Source organism: Asterias rubens, chromosome 16, assembly GCF_902459465.1.
Source record: "Asterias rubens chromosome 16, eAstRub1.3, whole genome shotgun sequence".
Taxonomy (NCBI): Eukaryota; Metazoa; Echinodermata; class Asteroidea; order Forcipulatida; family Asteriidae; genus Asterias; species Asterias rubens.
The window spans coordinates 12,299,644-12,320,261 of record NC_047077.1 but is presented as its reverse complement, the minus strand read 5'-3'; the positions used below and the strand labels follow the sequence as shown (position 1 = coordinate 12,320,261).

The 20,618-nt window shown below is 39.7% G+C and overlaps 1 protein-coding gene across 3 annotated transcripts in view; it reads left to right on the top strand.

The window, feature by feature from the left end:
* LOC117300971 (neurogenic locus notch homolog protein 1-like) overlaps nucleotides 1–20,618 on the top strand; it is a 53,028-nt gene that overhangs the window by 24,946 nt on the left and 7,464 nt on the right. Inside the window, exons 9-16 of one of the 3 annotated variants that reach the window (XM_033784841.1) lie at nucleotides 4,677–4,793; nucleotides 6,483–6,599; nucleotides 9,600–9,740; nucleotides 10,746–10,856; nucleotides 13,078–13,476; nucleotides 15,050–15,163; nucleotides 16,733–16,872; nucleotides 17,708–18,169. In XM_033784841.1, the coding sequence (XP_033640732.1) occupies nucleotides 4,677–4,793; nucleotides 6,483–6,599; nucleotides 9,600–9,740; nucleotides 10,746–10,856; nucleotides 13,078–13,476; nucleotides 15,050–15,163; nucleotides 16,733–16,863 (1,130 nt within the window). In that variant the 3' untranslated portion in view covers nucleotides 16,864–16,872; nucleotides 17,708–18,169. Of the gene's footprint in view, nucleotides 1–4,676; nucleotides 4,794–6,482; nucleotides 6,600–9,599; nucleotides 9,741–10,745; nucleotides 10,857–13,077; nucleotides 13,477–15,049; nucleotides 15,164–16,732; nucleotides 16,873–17,707; nucleotides 18,170–20,618 lie in introns of those variants that run through there. The other 2 variants (XM_033784842.1, XM_033784843.1) reach the window with 2 other exon arrangements.

Here is a 20,618-nt window from a genome sequence, read left to right as displayed (position 1 = left end):
CATTCCCGTATTGGGTGACACCTTTTGGAAAGCTCTTCTTATGGTGTGTGTTATGTTATTGTTTTTATGTACCAAAGACCTAACATGCATTGATGCAACTTCCTTTCAGTGCAGCTACTTTAAAATGACCACCATGGTTCGCATTGGTTTAACAGACCATCTTAGAGTGGCACGTTGCCTTGGATCGGACGAGTTGGTCTATAAACATATAAAAGTTTGAGTTGGTCTATAAAATGCATTTATGTTAGAAAGATGTTGTAAAAGTAGAATACAATGATCTACATAAATTTGCCTCGAAATTACGGGATATTCCTTTTACTTAGCGAACTAACACGGCCGGCCATTAATGGATAGCCGACCGTGTTCTCGATGATGTAAAATGAAAAACGTGCAATTTCGAGGCATGTTTGTGTGGATCATTGTATTCTACTTTTACATCATCTTTTTACCCATTTGCATTTTATAACAAACGACGGTTACAAACGCTTTTTAAAGACCAACTCGTCCGATCCAAAGCAACGTGCTCCTTTAATTTATATCGATACAGAACATCAATAGTTCACCATTATGCTGCCAAAGTTACATGAACGTTTAATATGTAGGTGCCGCGGATTTACCAGACATGCTGTTTGAAATTGTGCATTGGTTGACGCAGGGGTGCAATGGCACAAATCTATGTGACTATTATACCGGTCATTGCTCTATGAATATACCATTTAAATTTTGCTTACAAAAATAGTGACCTTGTTCATTCCAGATTACTTCAGGCAGGCTAACCACACTGGACATAATAATAAAGGAAATTGTACATTCATTTTGTATCTTAATTACTGCATAAAATCAAAAGATCCAACAAAATCCACCCCATCCAGCTGAACTATGTTTTGAGATGTGCAACAATAACAAAGTTGCTATACAACCAGACAGGGCGATCTCCAGAAAAGATTAGTAATAATATTGATATCTTCTCTAAAGCCATTGGACACTTTCGGTAAACAGTATTGTCCAAGGCCCACACTTCGTGTATCACAACTTATATATAAAGCAACAAATCTGTGAAAATTTAGGCTCAATCGGTCATCAGAGTCGGGAGAAAATAACGGGAAAACCCACTCTTGTTTCCGCACGTTTCGCCGTGTCAGGACATGTGTTTAAAATAAATCCGTAATCCTCAATATCGAGAATTGATACTGTTTTAGTGTTTTCTCAAAAAGTAAAGCATTTCATGGAATAATATTTCAAGAGAAGTCTTTCACCATTACCTTCTGTAAACCCTGTAAATTATTTGTAAATCTGTGAACTTTTTCTGTACCGAAAGTGTATAATGGCTTTAATATTGAACCTACAGGCAATACAGCATCCGTGGCTCTGTGTTGAACATTGTGAATGTCAGAGATTTAAATTCCGTACCATAGTGTGATAATAATCACGTAGGCTCAACCTTTATTGTGTAGTACATTGGTATGTCGTATGGGGAAGAATAACACGAGCATAGAGGTTCTCCTGGTAGGCTATAGTTGAAAACGTTAATGCCCCACAGAGTTCTAACATGGGACACAGCGGTACAAATTATAACACTCTAAGGCCGTGTCCGCATCAACAGAAATGTATATCCCATCAGCTACAACCATGGAGCTAAAGCTCCATGGTTGTAGCTGCTTTATAAAGGTGTTATACTGAATTGGTTGAACTTGCAATAGTCGCAGACGGTGGTCATGTTTTGGGTGAAATAACAGACCTGTAAAATTAATGGGCTTGCATAGTCCGTCGTTTGAGTCAGTAGTGAAAACCAAGTGCAATTTTCAGCCAAAATCAGCTAATTGTAATTTTTTAATTATATATATATATATAATTATATTAACACGATGAACAAGCTCCAAACACTTTATAATGCAAAATGTGACTTGAAAAGAGAACGGGATAAATAACACAATAAAATCCATGAAACAAAAACGTGATATTTTACCAAAACAATTTAAGAAGACGTTTACTCCTTTGAGTTCTTATTTCGTAGTTTTTTTTTAAAAATGGTTTGGGTTGGGCTTAATCCTTTCCTTGGTTTCACTTTAATGGCATTACTCTCAATATGAACAAAGTCGATATCCACGAACGAGACATAATTTATTCAGTTACTATGGAAGGCAGCAGACTTCCTGATATTATTCTCGTAACGATGTAATCAACATCTATAAAATAACCAGAATTTTCACCGGGAAATATTGCCATATTGATTAGGCCATACAATGGACTAGACAGTTTATCGCATGAACAAAAACAAGCCTCTCATATGATGTGCCACGCCTTTATTATAAACACTCATTATAGTAAAATATGCTAGCGTGGACTTCCTACCGTTTTTTTTATTTTTTTTTATTTATTAATGCCATTGGAGTTGTGAATCATAATCTCTATCTTCTCAAACTGTTACCAATGTGGTTACAAATAAAGACACAATCTGCACCAATAGTTCACTATAGACTCCTCATGATAAAGTGATGTTATAAAAGGACAATAATATTTTAACATCGCAGCCACGGGTTTTGCACTGTACACTGTCAATTTCTAGCTTGAGCGGGAGACTAAGTTGCAATGCTTTTTAATAATCCCCCAACGGAGGAGGTACGCACTTACAGCGTTATAATAGTATAATGTATGGAATTCGGGTTTTCTTTCCCTTTTTGAAACAATCCCCCAAGAAGAAACATGTGCGTAACGGCAATATTAGAAACGTAGTCTCAACTCAAGACAGGAATTGGGATTATTACAGAACAAAACCCACTCTCTGCGGTGTAAATAAATGCAACCCGGTGACACATTAAACCGATACTAGACTATACATTATAGATGACCCCTTGTATCTGTGCATCGCTCATCGAGGTCACTGACTCGACTGGTCATAACTGGTCAACAGAGGGCGTTTGGAAGATAAACACCAACTGCATTATACTCGATACATTATTATTGTAAAAATGAGACATTGTTGTAGTTCAGGAACATGTCAGTACATGTGGTAAAAGTTCCCAAAGGAGTGCAATTGCATGAAGGATGTCTGGGTTAAAAAGATTCAGCCTCTACAACATCGATGATCCCAATTTGGAACACATTATTGTCATCGAAGTGATACATGTGTAAAGCATTATTCATAAATACCCCATACAGTTTATCTACTCCTATTGTTGGAGAGCGCGTCACGTGTGGTGTTTAAACGGTTGATAATGACCAGTGTTTATGACCGGCTGGCTTCTGCGTGTCAGGCTCAGGCCTGTATCACCCGGCAATACGACCCTGCCGGCTTTAAACGGCCGTGTAAGAACGCGTCGCTACCCTTTTATTCCCTTATTCAATATTTTGCTCTTTTGTTTTCTTTTTGTGAAGTTCTCAATGTAGTCAATGGTGTTAATTATTTCAACAACTCTCATGACCTTATTCGTATTGTACGATATTAACGTAATTTTGTAAATTTTAGATTCTGTTTTAATTCGGAAATTATGTTGAATATAATACAAAACGAAGGCGCTGGCAACAAATTGAAGCGAACAATGACGAAATCTAAATAATGTAATGGTTTTTGTACACGCACAGAGCTCTTCGGGCAGTTCTGAGCTCAGATCGCTCAAAATAAGATTTGTATCAATCTTAGGTCTAATCGGTGAGCATAGTGTGTTGTCACAGTACAAATCACCATGGTAACACTGATATCTAATCAAAGGATCGCAGTGCTACAACCTCGAGCCCTGGGTCCATATAGATCGTGCAAATCTCGCGCTTATCCGAACATGTTTGCAATTTGGTTCTTCGTGCGGTTCCAAATGTTCGAAATGCGACATTCCAGGCTATTTGTTTTGTCATAATTTTAAATTATATGCATTGATGGTTGCTAAAAACTGTTTACCTTGTTTGACGTAATTAGCCTAAGGTCTCAACATGTTTTTAAATTGCAAGTATTTACTTGAATATCATTACTAACAAGGTTTCTCCCGTTTAATCATTAATCTGTTTGTGGATCGTCACATAATCACGACTGCTGTGCTGTTCTTTTTCTTTCTCAAATTTACATATGTTTTTTAACTTTGTAAATTAGTGGATTTAGTATAATAATTGCACAACACGATCAAACCTTAGAATTGAACCGAAAACGGGTCCCATGGGACTTGACCAATTTTTGGGTCAGGGAACCTGGAATCTGTGGCAGAATAACCCAGAAATCGGTCAAGATGACGCAAAATCAAAAAGCTTTGCTAACCACTTTGTTGGTCAGGACAATCCGGCGAAGGGTCATCCTTCCCTGTACGCGGAATCCGGGTCAAGTTTAGCCCGTGAGTTTTTATAGAGTGTATTAAATAGTTTCCGTGTCCACGAAGTTTACTCTGTGTTTACATGACATACGTCTGTAGAGTTTAAAACCTTCGTCGTGGTAACTTGTTGTTTTCAAGAACAGTAGTATTTTGGACTTGAGGCTATGTATGGTGTTGGTTGGTTTGCGGTAACACAACTTGTGGATCTACTTTCCCGCTAGATTTTGTTCTTTAGAGAACTGTATTATTGCTTTATAATGTACTCGGCGGTATAGTTCTCCGAAGAACAAAATCTTCATCGCAAGTAGGTAATGTTACCGCAAACCAAATAAGAATACCAGTATTTTTCTGGCAGTTAACTCAAGACTTTAATTACTCTAGATCCACAGACACTGTGCGACGCACACCCTTGCCAACATAACAGCACTTGCATCGGTGGGCAGTACTATTACGAGTGTATCTGTGCACCGGGCTACGCAGGGCTGAGTTGTGAAACGAGTAAGGCCCTTGAAGTGTTTCAAATTAATTACCGGTCCAAAATTGTGCACGTCACGCGCCTTTCAGTGTTGGCACTGTTTGTTGCGCTTTGATCATTATGTAAAATGTCCTTAAACGTCAATCATACGATGCATGCGTTCATCTATTACAGTAAATGATGAAGTTTATTGGTTGTTAATTACGTCATCGATCCTTGACCTTGCACTGCCTTGCACACAACTTTCCGTACATCACTCTATCACTACGCTTACACCTCATTCACTAATCACGCATATTCAATTCAATTTAAGAATACATTTATTTCCACACTCTCATAAATATTGTGTCCATCCCATCTCGCTCTATCTTTGCTCGTCATTTTTGTTTCACATCATCTGTAATCTTTATTTGCCTTGCTTTAAACATGGTTAGGTCGAGGTATCTTACCTCACTTTTCACCTCTCGGACCCCGGTTCGGCTCACCGGTTTGAACCTTGCAAAAGCCCAGTGACTAAGCTCGCTTTTTGTTTAACGTCATTGGCTTCACAGCAATGAAATGTAATGAAATGAATGTTGATTGTCATGTTGTGTACGGGTGTTCTGTATTTGTATGTAGTTGATTAAAAATAATCACAGCAGCATTCAAGGTTACTTTCAGTCCAATGCTCCGTTGCACCAAGAGCTAAGATTTATCTTAAGATGTGTGTCGGTTTTAACTGCTAAGCAAAGTCCGATGACACAATACAAATCACTATGGAGATACTGACAACTCATCTTAAGTTGAATCTTACTGCTTTGTGAAATCCAGCCCTAGAGCAATACCATCTGCTCAGATTGTGAATCTATGGCTCTTTTCTAAACAACGGCTTCGGCACAGGATACGGCTCGGGCTAGCTTGGCCCCGCGATTGTTTTGACAGTCTACGCGTGCTTTGCGTATACGCGCTCTTGGTTTCAGACAAGAGAACGGAGCCTGAAGCCGAATCCAAAGCCGAAGCCGTGGATTGGAAAAGGGCATATTCTGCTTTTGATGACATGTTGTAAACTTGCTAAATACATTAGCCTTTGTATGTACATTGCAGCTATAAGTAAGATATCGCAAATTGATGTGTTTTGTGTTGTCCTGTGTACATGTATGCGTATTCAGACTATTGGCTCTGCAGTAGCCAACATTTTCCTCTTCAATTTCATAGTATTTTAAACTGGCGTTATGTTACAACAACGCAACCCCATGGGACTTTTTATAAGAACATGTTTTGTGGTCAACTGAAAACATTGTTAGGATGTCGCTTACTTCATATGGATCTTTCAAATTGTACCTTTTATTGTAAATTGTTGTCGTAGGTTAAATATTATTGTCAATATCTGAAATAAGGCGACATTAAGCAAACATTCGACAAAAGCTTCATAGTGTATGGATCAAATTCGAGCGAAGCTCACATACACTGAATGAAACATTAATAAAGAAGACCACTTAAAAGTTATGTAATTTATTTATTTTTCAATTTATTTACCTAACTGTTTCTTATGTATTGTATTGTATTTTGTGTATAAAATAACAAACACATTAATAACCCTTTTGTCGGGGGGGGGGGGTCCGGTTTAGGGGATACAACATTGCAGTCAAAGAAGTTATTCCTTATTTGCCAATCAAACTGATATTTTAAAAGAATATAATTTGATCAACATTTGCATATTTCGTTATTTACAGCCCAAATACCTCTTTGTGATACGACGCCTTGCCATCATGGCGGCACATGCTACGGTGATACGTACTTCTTCAACTGCGCATGCACCTCTGGATGGGGTGGCAAATACTGTGAAAACGGTAAACGTATACCCTTCAAGTTGTTTCTTTTGGATTTTACAACTTTTAGATTTTCGTTGAAACTGTGGCATTTTTAAGGCTCTGTTTATTATAGAAACATGTTTCTTCCACTTCTCAAAAATCTTATAAGACCCAATATAAAAATATAAATCAGATTGTGAACAATTTAACAGATGTTAATTTGCATCGGGATAGAGAATAACACTAATTTAGTTTTGTCTAAACATCGATATTTGAAAAACACTATTGCAAATAAAAAATATACTTTTCGGAGTCATGCACTCTACAATAACAACACACATATTATTCGGGTTGGATTCGAATCCACGCCCTTTGCCATTCTGGAACAGATGTCTTGCCACTTGACCGCCGAGATTGCCCGGTAGCTATGGTTCAGACACAATGCCAGGATTCAAACTACCTCAAACTCGGGTTATTACTTTGTATGCTGTGCTTCGGTGTACGGATAAAACCAAATAATGCTTATTATAATTTACTACCACCACCACTTTTTATTTCAAAGACTTTAAAGGATTTGGGTACTTTTTCAAAATGTCCATAGATTTACATTAAACTTACAGGGTTTGAAGATAATGATAGTGGAAAGCTTCCCTTCAAATATTACTTACTGAGGTGCTGTAGTTTTTAAAAAATGAGTAAAACAATGTCATGAAAATACGTTTGTTAATGATTAAAATAATTTTCGTCTCATGAGACGAAAATTATTTTCATGACATTGTTTAACTCATTTCCCAAAAACTACAGCACCTCAGCACGTAGTATTTTCAAGGAAGCTTTCTACTATCATTGTCTTCAAACTGTGTAAGTTTAGTGTAAATCTGTGAACATTGTGTTTTTTGTCCTACAAAAGTTACATAGACTCTTTAACTCATAAAAACGAAATATGTCATGTCATTGGCATGTTGTTGTTATTTATACAATATAAGAGTTACACTCTATAATTGGAAACACCAGTTTTTATTTGATTCTACACATGTTAGTTTGTTGGTAAATAATTACCATGACAGCTCGAATGAATGAACTTTCCCGAAAATCGATGAAGTGAAATCCGTTCTGACGACACAACGTCGAAACAAACAAAGAAATAAACAATTGTTTCACCAGGTGGCTGTTTTATGATACATTGATTTATAGAGTTCAATCATCCGCCTTTGTTTTGGTGACGTAAGTAACTTGCTCTCTCTTCTTGGAAACCATTATGCAAAATTCAGGTTTTCCTGGACATCAACTCATTCAATTTATCACTTGTTTAACTCAGTTTTGTTTAAAAAAAACAAGCGCCCCTTCCAATGCACCAGCACCTAACAGTCAAACAGAATAGTATACAAGTCTTAAGGTTGTAAAGGTACGTTTACTAATTGTCAAAGACCAGTTTTCTTACTTGGTGTATAACAAGTCTGTGAAAATTTTGACTCAATTGCTCATTAAAGTTGCAAGGGAATATTTAAAGGAAAAACACCCTTGCTTCACAAATTTGTGTGCCTTCAGTAAAAGCATTTTAAAATACTAAAGGTCTGAAGCCTTTAAATTTTGAGCAAATAATTCCCCTCTTCCTCAAAAACTACGTTACTTTAGAGGGAGCCATTTCTCATAATGTTTTATACTATCAACAGCTCTCCATTGCTCGTAACCAAATCAGGTTTTTGTTCATGCGAACAATTATTTGAGTAACTACCAATAGTGTCCAATGCCTTCGAGCATTTACTGGTCCAGTAAGATCATTCAAAGTCATTGGGTTGCAAACGTCATTCATTTTCGCAAAGGCCTAAAGCAAGAAGCTGTCAACCATTAAAATCACATCAAATAATCGGGCAGTAGAAATCCAACTGAAGAATTTTGAAAATGTAGTCCTGAGTAAAGGAAATAGAGTGACTGAAACAAACTTGAATGATTCGAAATCAAGAGTGCAAGCAACTCGAAATTTAATGCAATGAATTGAAAACACGTGCGTGTGTGCGGCACCATAATGTAACCCGAGCCCTAAATGTAGCCTGACCTAAATGTAGCCCCAAACATGTACCTCAATGTAGCCCGGACCTAAATGTAGCCCCAAACTTGTACCTAGATGTATCCCGGACCTAAATGCGTGCAAACTATTAAATTCAAGACCTACTATGAACAAGTATAAAGAAAACAACAACGATGCAAATTTATGTTAGAAGGTCTTCATGAATGCGTCATTTGAAGGACCAAATTCCTTCCTCAGTAGCGATCATCAGCTTCCCGAGCATTCATTGTACCAGATGGTCAATCCATATTACAGACGCCAAGTTCAGAGTTAAAGGCACTGGACACTATAAGTAATTATTCAAAATAATTGTTAGCATAAGAACTCACTTCAGAGTTCATAGTATACGATGTGAGAAACGGCTCCCTCTGAAGTAACGTAGTTTTTGAAAAAGAGGTAAATTCCAACTAAAATAATGTTTAAGACTTCAGGCATTTGAAGCCCCTTAATTAATATGCATCTGAAAGCACACAAAGTTTATTTCTTTCATTATTCTATTAAAACTTCGATGACCAATTGAGTCCAAATTTTAACAGGTTTGTTGTTTTATGCAAATGTTGGGATACACCAAGTGGGCCAAAGAGTACTAGTCTTTGACATTATCAAACGTGTCCAGCCAATTTCACGAAAAAAAAACTTGGATTATAAATCCTTTCTCGATTTAGGACAAGTATCTTGGCCAAACTGAGGATGAGTTCAAGAAGCCTAACGTCTTCCGATACGGAACCTAACTCATCCTAAGTCCTAAGTTTAATGGTAGGAAGACTAGTTTGGTGAAATCGACGGCAGTGCCTTTAAGCTTGTGTGTGCCAAGTCAGACAAGCCACGTAATCAACCTCAACCTCAAGCCCTGATGACAGTCGTTAGAAGAAGACTAGAGAAAAACAAAAGTCCAATCTGCATCTGAAGTATTCCTCTTGAAGTATCATGTTTCAATTGGCCATTCCCGTCTTGTCTCTTCTCCCCTACAGCCGTGTTGAGCAACCCGTGTAGTAGCAACCCCTGTCAACATGGTGGACTATGCGCATCGGGTAGCGTCCGTGACGAGGACTACTACACATGTATCTGCCCACCCAATTACGGAGGTCTTAACTGCGAAAACCAGATACCACGTAATATTGACATATTATGTATTTCCTGTTTCGAATTTAAAATGTAGTCTACAGCTGTGGTTATGAAAAATCAAGTAATTGTACGCTTCTATCTAAATTTCCTGGGTCGGAAATGAGCCGGATTCCGGTGTGGCGGTTTCAACTTTCCGCTGTGTTCAGTTTTCCGAATGACCAAAATACGGTAGCATTACGTCATGCGATGCCTGCGCACAGCAAGTGAAAGTAGTCCATTTTTAGTGCCGTATTGAGTCATCCGTTACCCTCCGGTAGCTGTCATGGCGGCGTCCACGAGTCGAGTACAACTAGCGGCAAACGCGTGGATCGTATGAGTTGTTTTTTATGCAAGCAGAGTGTGACTTGCCTAAAGTTGTACCCATGAATACATGTAAAGATGGGGCAAGAGATTATGTGACTACACAGAAAAGAATCGTAATTATAAACAATTTGGGGTCACTGCTGAGAGAACTACAGTACTCGCCAGGGTACTCGCGGCGGTATCTGACAGGTCACCCGGAAAACTGAACACGCCGGAAGGCTTAAACCGTTCGAACAACGTGCTGATATGTCCGACTACGTCACCCGGAAAACTGAACACGGCGGAAGACTGAAACCGCCACACCGGGTCAGGTCTGATCCTTTTTGGATCAGTATGACCCGACATGGTGTGTCAATGACCCGGTATCAAAGACAATTTTCCATTTTTGTAATCGTCTCTGGGTCAGCTAGGCCTACTGGGATCTGTACTCAGGGTTTTGACCCAATATATTTTAAAGTGACGCGGAAGTTTTAAGATTGTGCGTTTGGCCGTTAAATTATTATTATTTATGGGTTGTTATTTTTGTTATGTATCATTCAGTGAACGATTTAAAAACGGTTCATAATTCATACTCCATTTCTGTATCAATATTTGTTTTGCAAAATTGCTGGACGAAACCGTTCCCTGATATCGCTTTGTCAAAACCTTTTCTGAATCCTAAAACTTAAATGTCCACATTGTTATTTCAGCATGTGACAGTAGTCCGTGCCAACATGGCGGCACGTGTATCTCCCTGACGACCATCTCGTCCTACCAGTGCGCATGCCCAGGACAGTACTACGGAACCAACTGCGAAAGCCGTATGTATACTTTGTTTGATGATGGTTTAAATTATTACCCTTAAACACTGTAGGATATTTCATCGTTTTGTTCTAGATCATGTCTGTGATTTTCTGTCAGTTAATCCTGTCATGTTTTGTGTTGTCTTCATTTAAAGGCACTGGTCACCTTTGGTGATTGTATCACAACTTGGTGTCCAACATATTATATGCGTAAAATAACAAACCTGTAAACATTTGTACTCAATTGGTCATCGAATTTGCAAAAGAATAATGAAACTGCAAATGTGTGTGCTTTCAGATGCCCTAGAAAAGGGCCTCAGGTATGAAGTTTTTTTAACGTTTGAATGAGAAATTACCTTGTTCTCAAAAACAATATTATTTCAGAGGGAGCCGTTTCTCCCTATGTGTTATACTATCAACAACTCCTTATTGCTCGTTACCGGGAAAGTTGTTATGATGATGATGTGTTGAACAATTGCCAGCAGCTTCCAATGCCCTTGAAGTATATATGCTGTTACTTAACTTCCTTACTTTATACGAAATTGTATTTATAGTTTGGTTTTGTCATTCTGAGATTCGAGCGAAAATCATAAGTGAAAATAATAAGAAGTAGATAATTATGGCAAGATGAAAAAGTGCGTTGCCTTTTAGGGCTGTTTCTGTTTCTAACAGATTAACCCTGGGTTTTTCCGGTAATACTTGGCGAGTCTATCACGATGTGATTATAACATCTCCATTATATTTATTTGCCATGGAAACGTAGACGCCTCCAGGCAATCTATGTCATGATCCATCATGTATAAAACAGAGTAATGTGGTCTAACACTGGCTTAAGAGGCAGGTGTGCTCGTTCGTGTGCAAGATAACTCTAGCTTCGAGTTAGGAAACATAATCCGACAAGACGTCAATACTTGCCCTCTCAACTACTTAAAAGTGTTTAGCTCATTATTTTTCCAACCACCGGGAAAGAGGGAGGGAAGAGGGATGTTGCTAAGAGGCGGGAACTCTGCAGATGATATCAGAGTATTCTTAAAGGCACTGGACACTATTGGTAATTGTCAAAGACCAGTATTCTCACTTGGTGTATCCCAACATGCATAAAATAACTAACCTGTGTGAAAGTTTGGAATAACTAGTAATCGAAGTTGCAAGAGAACAATGAACGACAAAGACACCATTGTTGCACAATTAAGTTGTGTGCTTTCAGATGCATAATAAAAGGCTTCAGCTGAAGTATTTTATTATTCTAATGAGACATTACCTCTTTCTCAAAAACTATGTTTCTTCAGAGCTGTTTCTCACGATGCTTTATTACTATCAACAGCTCTCCTTTGCTCGTTATTAAGTAAGTTCATATGCTAGCAATTATTTTGGGTAATTACAAACAGTGTCCAGTGTCTTTAAGAGTATTTGGCTCGTTTGTCAACCACCTGGGAAGGGAAGCGAAGGGAAGGGAATGGAAGGGGAGGGATCGAGGATGTTGGTGAAAGGCAGCATTTTGTTCTCAGCGTTTGAGAGGCAATTAACATGCATGTTGCATGTTATGCCATGGGTGGTTGGTATCAGGTTGCAACAACCAATAATAACCATTTCCTCAATGGTGCTATTCGCTACAATGTTGACTGGTTATCATTTTAGTCAAATGCACTGTTTAAACCAATGGTAACTGCCAAAGACAAGTATTTTCACTTGGTGTATCCCAACATAAATAACAAATAATTATGTAAACATTTGGACTGATGCATTGTCCGGGTTATCTCTAGACTTGATTCAAGTCCCGTTCTCGTGCGAGAGGTCCCTAAGCATGTTGTGCCAACTATCAAATAGGTCGTATAGAAGTGCGTCCTCGTCGTCAATGTAGCTATTCCGTGGATGACGGCCGCGCAAAAGTTTTCTGACGTTAGGCGATGGGACCGAAAATAAAAGGGTATTGAGACTTGAGTCACGTCTAGGTTAACTCAGGCCCGGACATTTTAATGCTGGCCTATAGACGATGTGACCTCTGACGTCACACGAAAACCATAACATGATTCGCGCGCATACCGCCGGGCAAAACCTTTGTGTTTTGGCAGCCAGCTAGAAAGTGTATGCAATCTTACCATGACTACGTGTCTTTTTGCCCGGCGAAACATGACGTATACAGTGTTCTGTCAACAGAGGGCGGTTTAAATGTAAACATAGGTCACATTGCCTATAGGTCAGCCTCAAAATAATTATTATGTTCTGTTTTCCATTGCAGAGTGTATTGACATACCCATCCTGCAGTGCAGACCATTTGTCCCATACAACAAGACCATCTCACCCAATCCTTTCCAACTAGCCGGTGACACCGACGAGCTCCTTGCGTTCTTTGACCTATCCTACCAGTTCTTGACCCCTGCCTGCCACCCGGACGCTCAGCGGGTCCTCTGTACGATCTTCAACCCAATGTGCACGGACTCGGACCAGGCGTCGATACTGGACTATCACCTACCTTGCCGGTCTGTGTGCAGGGATGTCCATGACTCGTGCCTTGCTAACCTGCCCCAGCAGTTGCTCGAAGAATTCGAAGTCTTCGGTAACTTTTGTTTTTCGCTCCCGGAGTCGTTGGATGAGAGTGTGTGCTTCAAATCGTCGCAAGAGGGCGCCTCGTTATATGGTAGGTTGACCATAGACCTAACTCGCAAATACTCGGTACGTGCGCTGGAGTGCATTTTGGCGACCCCAACCTAAGCTAAACCGAGTCAACAAGTCGTTTACCAATTGGTCTGAACAGCATCGTCATTGCGCAACCGAACATGCTAAACCCTGGAGTGCGTTTTGGCGACCCCAACCAAAGCCAAACCGATTCAACAAGTCGTTTACCGGTTCCGCGCTCGACCGAACATGCGAAAACGCTCCACCGATGACAAATGTGGTTGGGGTCACCAAAACGCACTCCCGTAGGGGGAGGAGTTGAATGTGGTGCTTGCTGGTGTAGCTAGTGTTCAAGTTTGATCCCTAGCTAGACCAGCATGCACCTCATTCAACAGTTAGCGCTTGCGCAATGTGTATTCGCTAGAGGTAAAATATTATACCTTTGCGGTCGTAACAAACTTCATAACTGTTTGGGTTGAATCGGTCATCGGTTAATCCCTGGCCAATTTCCGAACAGTTAATGGTTGCAGCCGTGACAACGCACCCCTCATCGAAAATATTCGGTAAACGCGCGTAAGGAGTAGAATTAAGTTTGATAGCTAGCTTGACCAGCATGCATCTCATTAAAGAGTAAGCGCTTGCGCAACGGATGTTGGTGAAAAGGTCCATTTCAGTTTGTAGTATTCAAATCAATAACGTTGTTGGCGGCATTGTCTGCCAGCGGCCCCTGTCTATAATCGTTGGCGCCCTAAACGTATAGCCCCCATCCAGGGCACAACTTCATACGTAGGCAGAAAATGAATTGTTTGATGGCTTTTTGCTGAGCAAAAGTGTAAAACAATTGTACACGTTGCATAGTATTTTGACTGATAATCGTTCCCTGAAAAGCAAAATATGGTGGCTTAATAGCTACTTTTGTGTTTGCTCTATAAAAATTGGGCATGGACCCGGCCTGCTTACGCCCCAAAAGTAGCTAAGCACAACATATGTGCTGACCAGAATCTTGTATTGTGTTTTTCATTGTATATTAGGTTACCAGCATACATGCAATTTTTCATGTACCGTCTTCGACTGGTATCCTGCTCCTTTTTGCTTAGCAGAACATCACCAAACATAATGTCACGACCGGCACTCGAACCCACACTCTAAGCTGGTGTTCCTATCCGCTCGGCCACGACACGTCTTTAATACATATAAAATGCAACGTATGTCTAGTTAGTGGTTCAAAACGTAATGTCCCGTTGCATACAAACTTATTTGGTAACAAGCAATGGAGAGCTGTTAGTATAATGTCTCCCTCTAAAGTAACGTACTATTCGAGTTTTCAACTAACACTTTTTAATTTTTTTATTTGATTCTCACAATTAGATTTTAAGGGTTCCGAAATCAAGCATCTGAAAGCATACAACTGCTTGAGACATGGGTGTATTTGCTTCCATTAATATCTCGCAACTTCGGTGACCTTTTGAGTTCAAATTTTCACAGGCTTTTCATTTTGTGCATGTTGTTGAGATACACCAGGTTATAAGACTGGTGTTTGACAATTACCAAAAGTGTCCAGTGTCTTCAATATTTACATAATTATTAACCATCAGATCCAGCTGGTTGTCGGTCATCACCGTGTGAGAATGGCGGAGTTTGTCTGGAGCTGAACGGGGCGATTCAATGCCGCTGCCCCGTAGGGTACGGTGGGCAGAACTGCGCCTACGGTAAGGCACCCGTATTTAATACTGTGTAGAACTTTGGGGAAAACAAGTGTTCATTATAATAAAGGCAGTGGACACTATTGGTAATGACTCAAAATAATTATCAGCATAAAACCTCACTTGGTAACGAGTAATGGGGAGAGGTTGATAGTATAAAACATTGTGAGAGACGGCTCCCTATGAAGTGACATAGTTTTCGAGAAAGAAGAAATTTTCTACGAATTTGATTTCGAGACCTCAAGTTTAGAATTCGAGGTCTCGAAATCAAGCATACTATGAAAGCACACAACTTCGTGTGACAAGGGTGCTTTTTATTTCATTCATATCTCGCACTTCGACGACCAATTGAGCTCAAATTTTCACAGGTTTGTTATTTTGTGCATATGTTTAGATACACCAAGTGTTAGGACATCTTTGACAATTACCAATAGTGTCCATTGTCTTTAATATTTCACTCGACTTTTCTGAAGGTCCGTACCATGGAGTAGATTTCGGATTTTTTGAGACTTCCCTGAAAAGAATTGTCTTTTTTTTTAACCACTAGGCCTACCTGAGCCGAAGGTAGGCTGGTGTTAGATGCAATTTTGTCCGCCATGCAATACTGTACCTTCCGGACACTTTTGCATATGCAATCGTGTCCGGGGCTATGCAAAAACCGTCCGGTGAACATGTACATGACTGTATGGGCTGACACAACTGCACATGCAAATGTGTCCGGGCGGACACAATTGCATTATGCAGCAGTGTCCGGGCGGACACGATTGCATATGCAAAACCGTCCGGCGGACATTATTGCATATACAATAATGTCCTCCGGATAGTATTGCACAGAGACATAATTACATGCGACACCAGGACAACTACGCTTTATCAAAAAATCATTAGTTACTTCACTACCGTGGAGTGAGTTCTCGCTGGTCTTAAACCATTTAGCCATTGGACCGCCCAGCCACCTAAAGCGATACACTGTATTATGCGGTAGGAGGAAACCTCGCTATAGCTTTTGTTTGTAGAAAATAAGAAACATCAAAATAAAACTAGGTAGTCAATAGTATGCCTACGCATTGGTGAATCCATCTAGTTGTTTATAGATCATTATTCATTTTTCTCTTCACAGTTGACTTGACGAAGCTAATGATGATGAAATAATTTAGCACTTACCCAACAAAACGCTTATTAGTAAACACAAAGAAAACTGTATTTATCATTCATGGTGATATTGTCGAAAACTTATGCCTTCGCAAATAATCAGCATTGAGCCAGATAAAAGCCTTGACAAGCTATTGTATCCATTTTATCATTATACAAAAATAATCGCCATAAATATTACGGTTTTTTTTTTTATTGTTCCCCAATGAGGACTTGTACAAATATTACCGAAAGGGTAAAAGATTGTGCGTTTAATTATAAATAATAAGCCTTGGCTACCTTTAAAAAATTTGAATTACGATTTCAGTAAAGTTACTGCAAGAATCTTGAAAAGAAAAACAAAATTATTTCGGCAAACTCGGGCGGAACAGGGACTAGAGGGTTAAAAGCTAACTGTTGATTTCACTATATGTTGTTTTACAGAACTGCCCAATCCATGTTCACCGAATCCATGTTTGAACGGCGGTGAATGTAAAGTCGGCGTTGGTTCCCTGGTACCTCGGTTTACATGCGAGTGCCCCGTCGGATACCAACCGCCTTTTTGTGACTCCTAACCTTCGGAGGTAATTAGTGATCACTATTATTTTTTTATTTTTTATTAATTGTTTTTTTCGTCCACGCAGATGTGCTCATTTTCGGTATACCTTAATACAGACAAGGACTAATTAAAGTTGCAGACAGTTTTGATTTCAGGATGATATCTAATTGTGTTTTGAAAGCTTGAATGTTCAATTGTGACTTTAAACATTGTGGGTAAATGGCTTGTACACAGCGCTTGCACATTATTCTGGAGTTCGCAGGTTCAAAGTTATTTTATTTATATGTGCTCTGAAATACATAGTTTCATGGGTTTGAACCCCACAAACTCGTCCGTAGGGCTCGTGAACAACAACAACATTTCAAATAATTTATAGAAAAACGAATGAGTTTTAAACCGTCAGTTTGACGCAGCCAAAGCCGGAGCGAGATCCAGAACCCAAAGCCGAGTATTGGAATGGCCAAAAATCAAAGCTAAGTCTTTTATTTTTTATTTTTTAGATCAAAAACAATAATATTGGATTAAGGTAACGAGAGTATACAGCGCTTATACTATTGTCTTTTTGTTGTGGATTGGACAATTTAAAATTCTCTCATGTACACTTTAATTATGATGGACAATGATTTTTAAAAATTTGTGTTTATTGTTTTTGTTCCTCCATTGTGTTCATTTGTAATGTTTTGGATTGTCTGTGTTTTGTGTATTTGTGAGTATTTTCTATAATACTTTATATAATTATTGACAGACGGTGTCATGTATAGTTTCCAAAATTCGGAATAAAAAGGGAAACAAAGTCAACATAATTAAGTTGAGCAATAAGCTAATCCATAAAGCACTTTGTGTTTAATTTTTTCTATCAGAGTTTATAACGAGCTGCTTCCTTCCATGGTGCTGTTAATGGTATCGACATGGGGCGTCGTAGCCCCTTTGTTGTCCGATGACGTCACGACATCTCAACGCCAATTGCCTGCCTTTCTGTCACAATGTGTTTGCTTGTGTGCCCGTCCTGTGCTGCATGCCGACAAAATAGTCTGGTCCCATTTCGTTATCCGCAGGGATAGGGACAGGTGTATGTATACACACGCAGGCCTACGTCGGATTTAACGTCGAATCTACAGAATCACGAATGCCATGTGAAGCAATGCGTCAAAGGTGATTATGAACGTGGACCCAACGGCAGCTCTCTGGCGGAATTCACAAGCCTCGAAGTGTGACGTCATAGTTCAGGCTACTAACAAAATCTCTTGTATTTAAAGGGTCTGTGTACTTTTTGTAGGACAAAAATTACAGTGTCCACAAGTTTGTATATACTCAGCGCCTTGAGTACCTTGTTTGGTAGATACGTGCGCTATATAAGACTTCGTTATTATTATTATTATTATTTACTCTACACTTACTCAGTTTGAAGATAATGATAGTAGAAAGCTTCCCTGAAAATATTGGTTGCTGAGGTGCTGTAGTTTTGGGGAAATGAGTAAAACAATGTCATGAAAATAATTTTGGTGTCAGTGATCATGAGACGAAAATTAGCATGTACAATCGTGTTATCATGACATTGTTTTACTCATTTCTCAAAAACTACAGCACCTCAGCAAGTAATATTTTTAGGGAAGCTTTCTACTATCATTATCTTCAAACTGTGTAAGTTTAGTGTAAATCTGTGGGTATTGTGTTTTGTGTTACAAAAAGTACCCAAATCCTTTAAATGCCGTATTGTTTGACCGCGTAAGGGCGGTGGTTGATTATTGAAAGGTTTGCGGTAACACCATGTAAAGACAATCTCTAAAATGAGTTAATAATTTTGGGGGATAATCATCCTTACTCGCATATAATAGCTGAATTGCGAAGGACACGGCTACCTCGTGTTCGAGAAGCAGGCATGCGAGGGCGCTTTTGGCTACATCAACCCATTATTACCACGGAGCACGGCCAAAGATCTAAAGTGTTTGATTGTTTCCCGAGGGAGGAAAACCGGATGGTCTGAAAAACTCTCGTGGCACAGCAGAGAACCAACGCACAACTCAATTCACATATATGGCCCCGGCCGGGAATCGAACCGGGGTCACCCTGGCTTGACGCACAAGCCAACCATGCCTAATTGGTTCTGATTAGAATTGTTGGTTTCAACTCGACATTTCGATCAGTATACTCTGATCGTCTTCTGGAGAAGAGGAAAGACCATCAAGTCGAGCCTCTTAGAGGCATCAGTATGATTTGATGAATCAGTCCAGTCAAGGGTCGGTGTTAGTTGGTATTTTACATTGTACTAAAACATCCACAAAATTGATGATCGTCAAATCGTTTATAATTGTGTCAAAATCCGAGCCGTATTTAATATTTATTAATATAACGTGTGTACTATTATAATTACCTTTTAACATAATTGTTCAACTCTTGATGTATTCGTAATTAATGTAATAATTAGCCTTTCAGAACAATGGATTGCCTTTACTGTATTATTATTATTATTATTATTATTTCATTTTATCACAGCATGCAAAAGAAAGATCTCATTTTCCTTTGTGCCGGTAACTCCTCGAGCCGGGCTACGTCCCGTAGCCTTAGATCTCAAGGGTCTTTCTCAGGATCCTCGCTGTTCCCAAAAGCGCTGCCTTTTGTAATAGATCTACCCTCACATTTGTCCCTATTTCATCTAGATGTTTCCCCAGTGCTTTGGGAATGGTGCCAAGTGCTCCAACCACCACGGGGACTACTTTTACCTTTACCTGCCAAATCTTACGAAGTTCCCTGGCCAGGTCCTGGTACTTCTCGATCTTTTCCATCTCCTTCGAAGCTACCCTTATATCACCTGGCACCGCTATGTCAATGAGATGACACATCTTCTTCGTCTTATCTAATAGCACAACATCCGGACGCCTATGTTGTATAACATGATCGGTCTGAATGTTAAAGTCCCATAGGATCTTGACCTGGTCGTTCTCTACAACTTTCTCCGGAACATGGTCGTACCATTTCGCAAGTACTTTGACACCATACTTCTTACACAGATCCCAGTGAATCACCTTGGCCAGCTTGTCATGTCTTCCTTTGTACTCCGTCTGGGCCATCTTACTGCATTCGCTAATAATATGAAATACAGTCTCCTCTGCTTTATTGCACATTCTACACATAGGAGAGACGTTTGCTTTCTCTATCCTTGCCTTCATTACATTTGTCCTTAGAGACTGGTCTTGCGCCGCAGTAATCAAGCCCTCTGTTTCCTTCTTTAGTTCTCCACTCTTTAACCAATTCCATGACTTGCTGCTGGCCACTTCCTCAGTACACCTCAAGAACCGGCCATGAAGTGGTTTGTTCCTCCAATCCTGATGTCTTTCCTCCTTCCTTTCCCTCTTGTACTCTTTCGGCCCAACTTCGTCTGCCCTCGTGTACCTTTGTGCAACTTTCAACAAGCTCTCCTCGGTCCTCCTGACATGACAATGCAAGCTTCTGCGCTCGATGTTAACACTGTCCGCCACGCTAAGCAACCCCCTTCCGCCCTCTGACCTCGGAAGATAGAGTCTACTAACATTTGACCGCGGGTGTAGCATGCCATGCATGGTCATTAGTTTTCTTGTCCTCCTGTCAGTGACATCTAGATCTTCCTTAGTCCACTCGACAATACCCGCACTGTACCTCATCAAAGACACGGCCCATGTGTTAATCGCCTTAATCATGTTCCCCCCGTTTAGTTTAGACTTCAAACATTTCTTTACACGCCTGATGTATTCTGCCTTCAGCCTTACCTTTGATTCCTTGTGAAGGACATGGTCC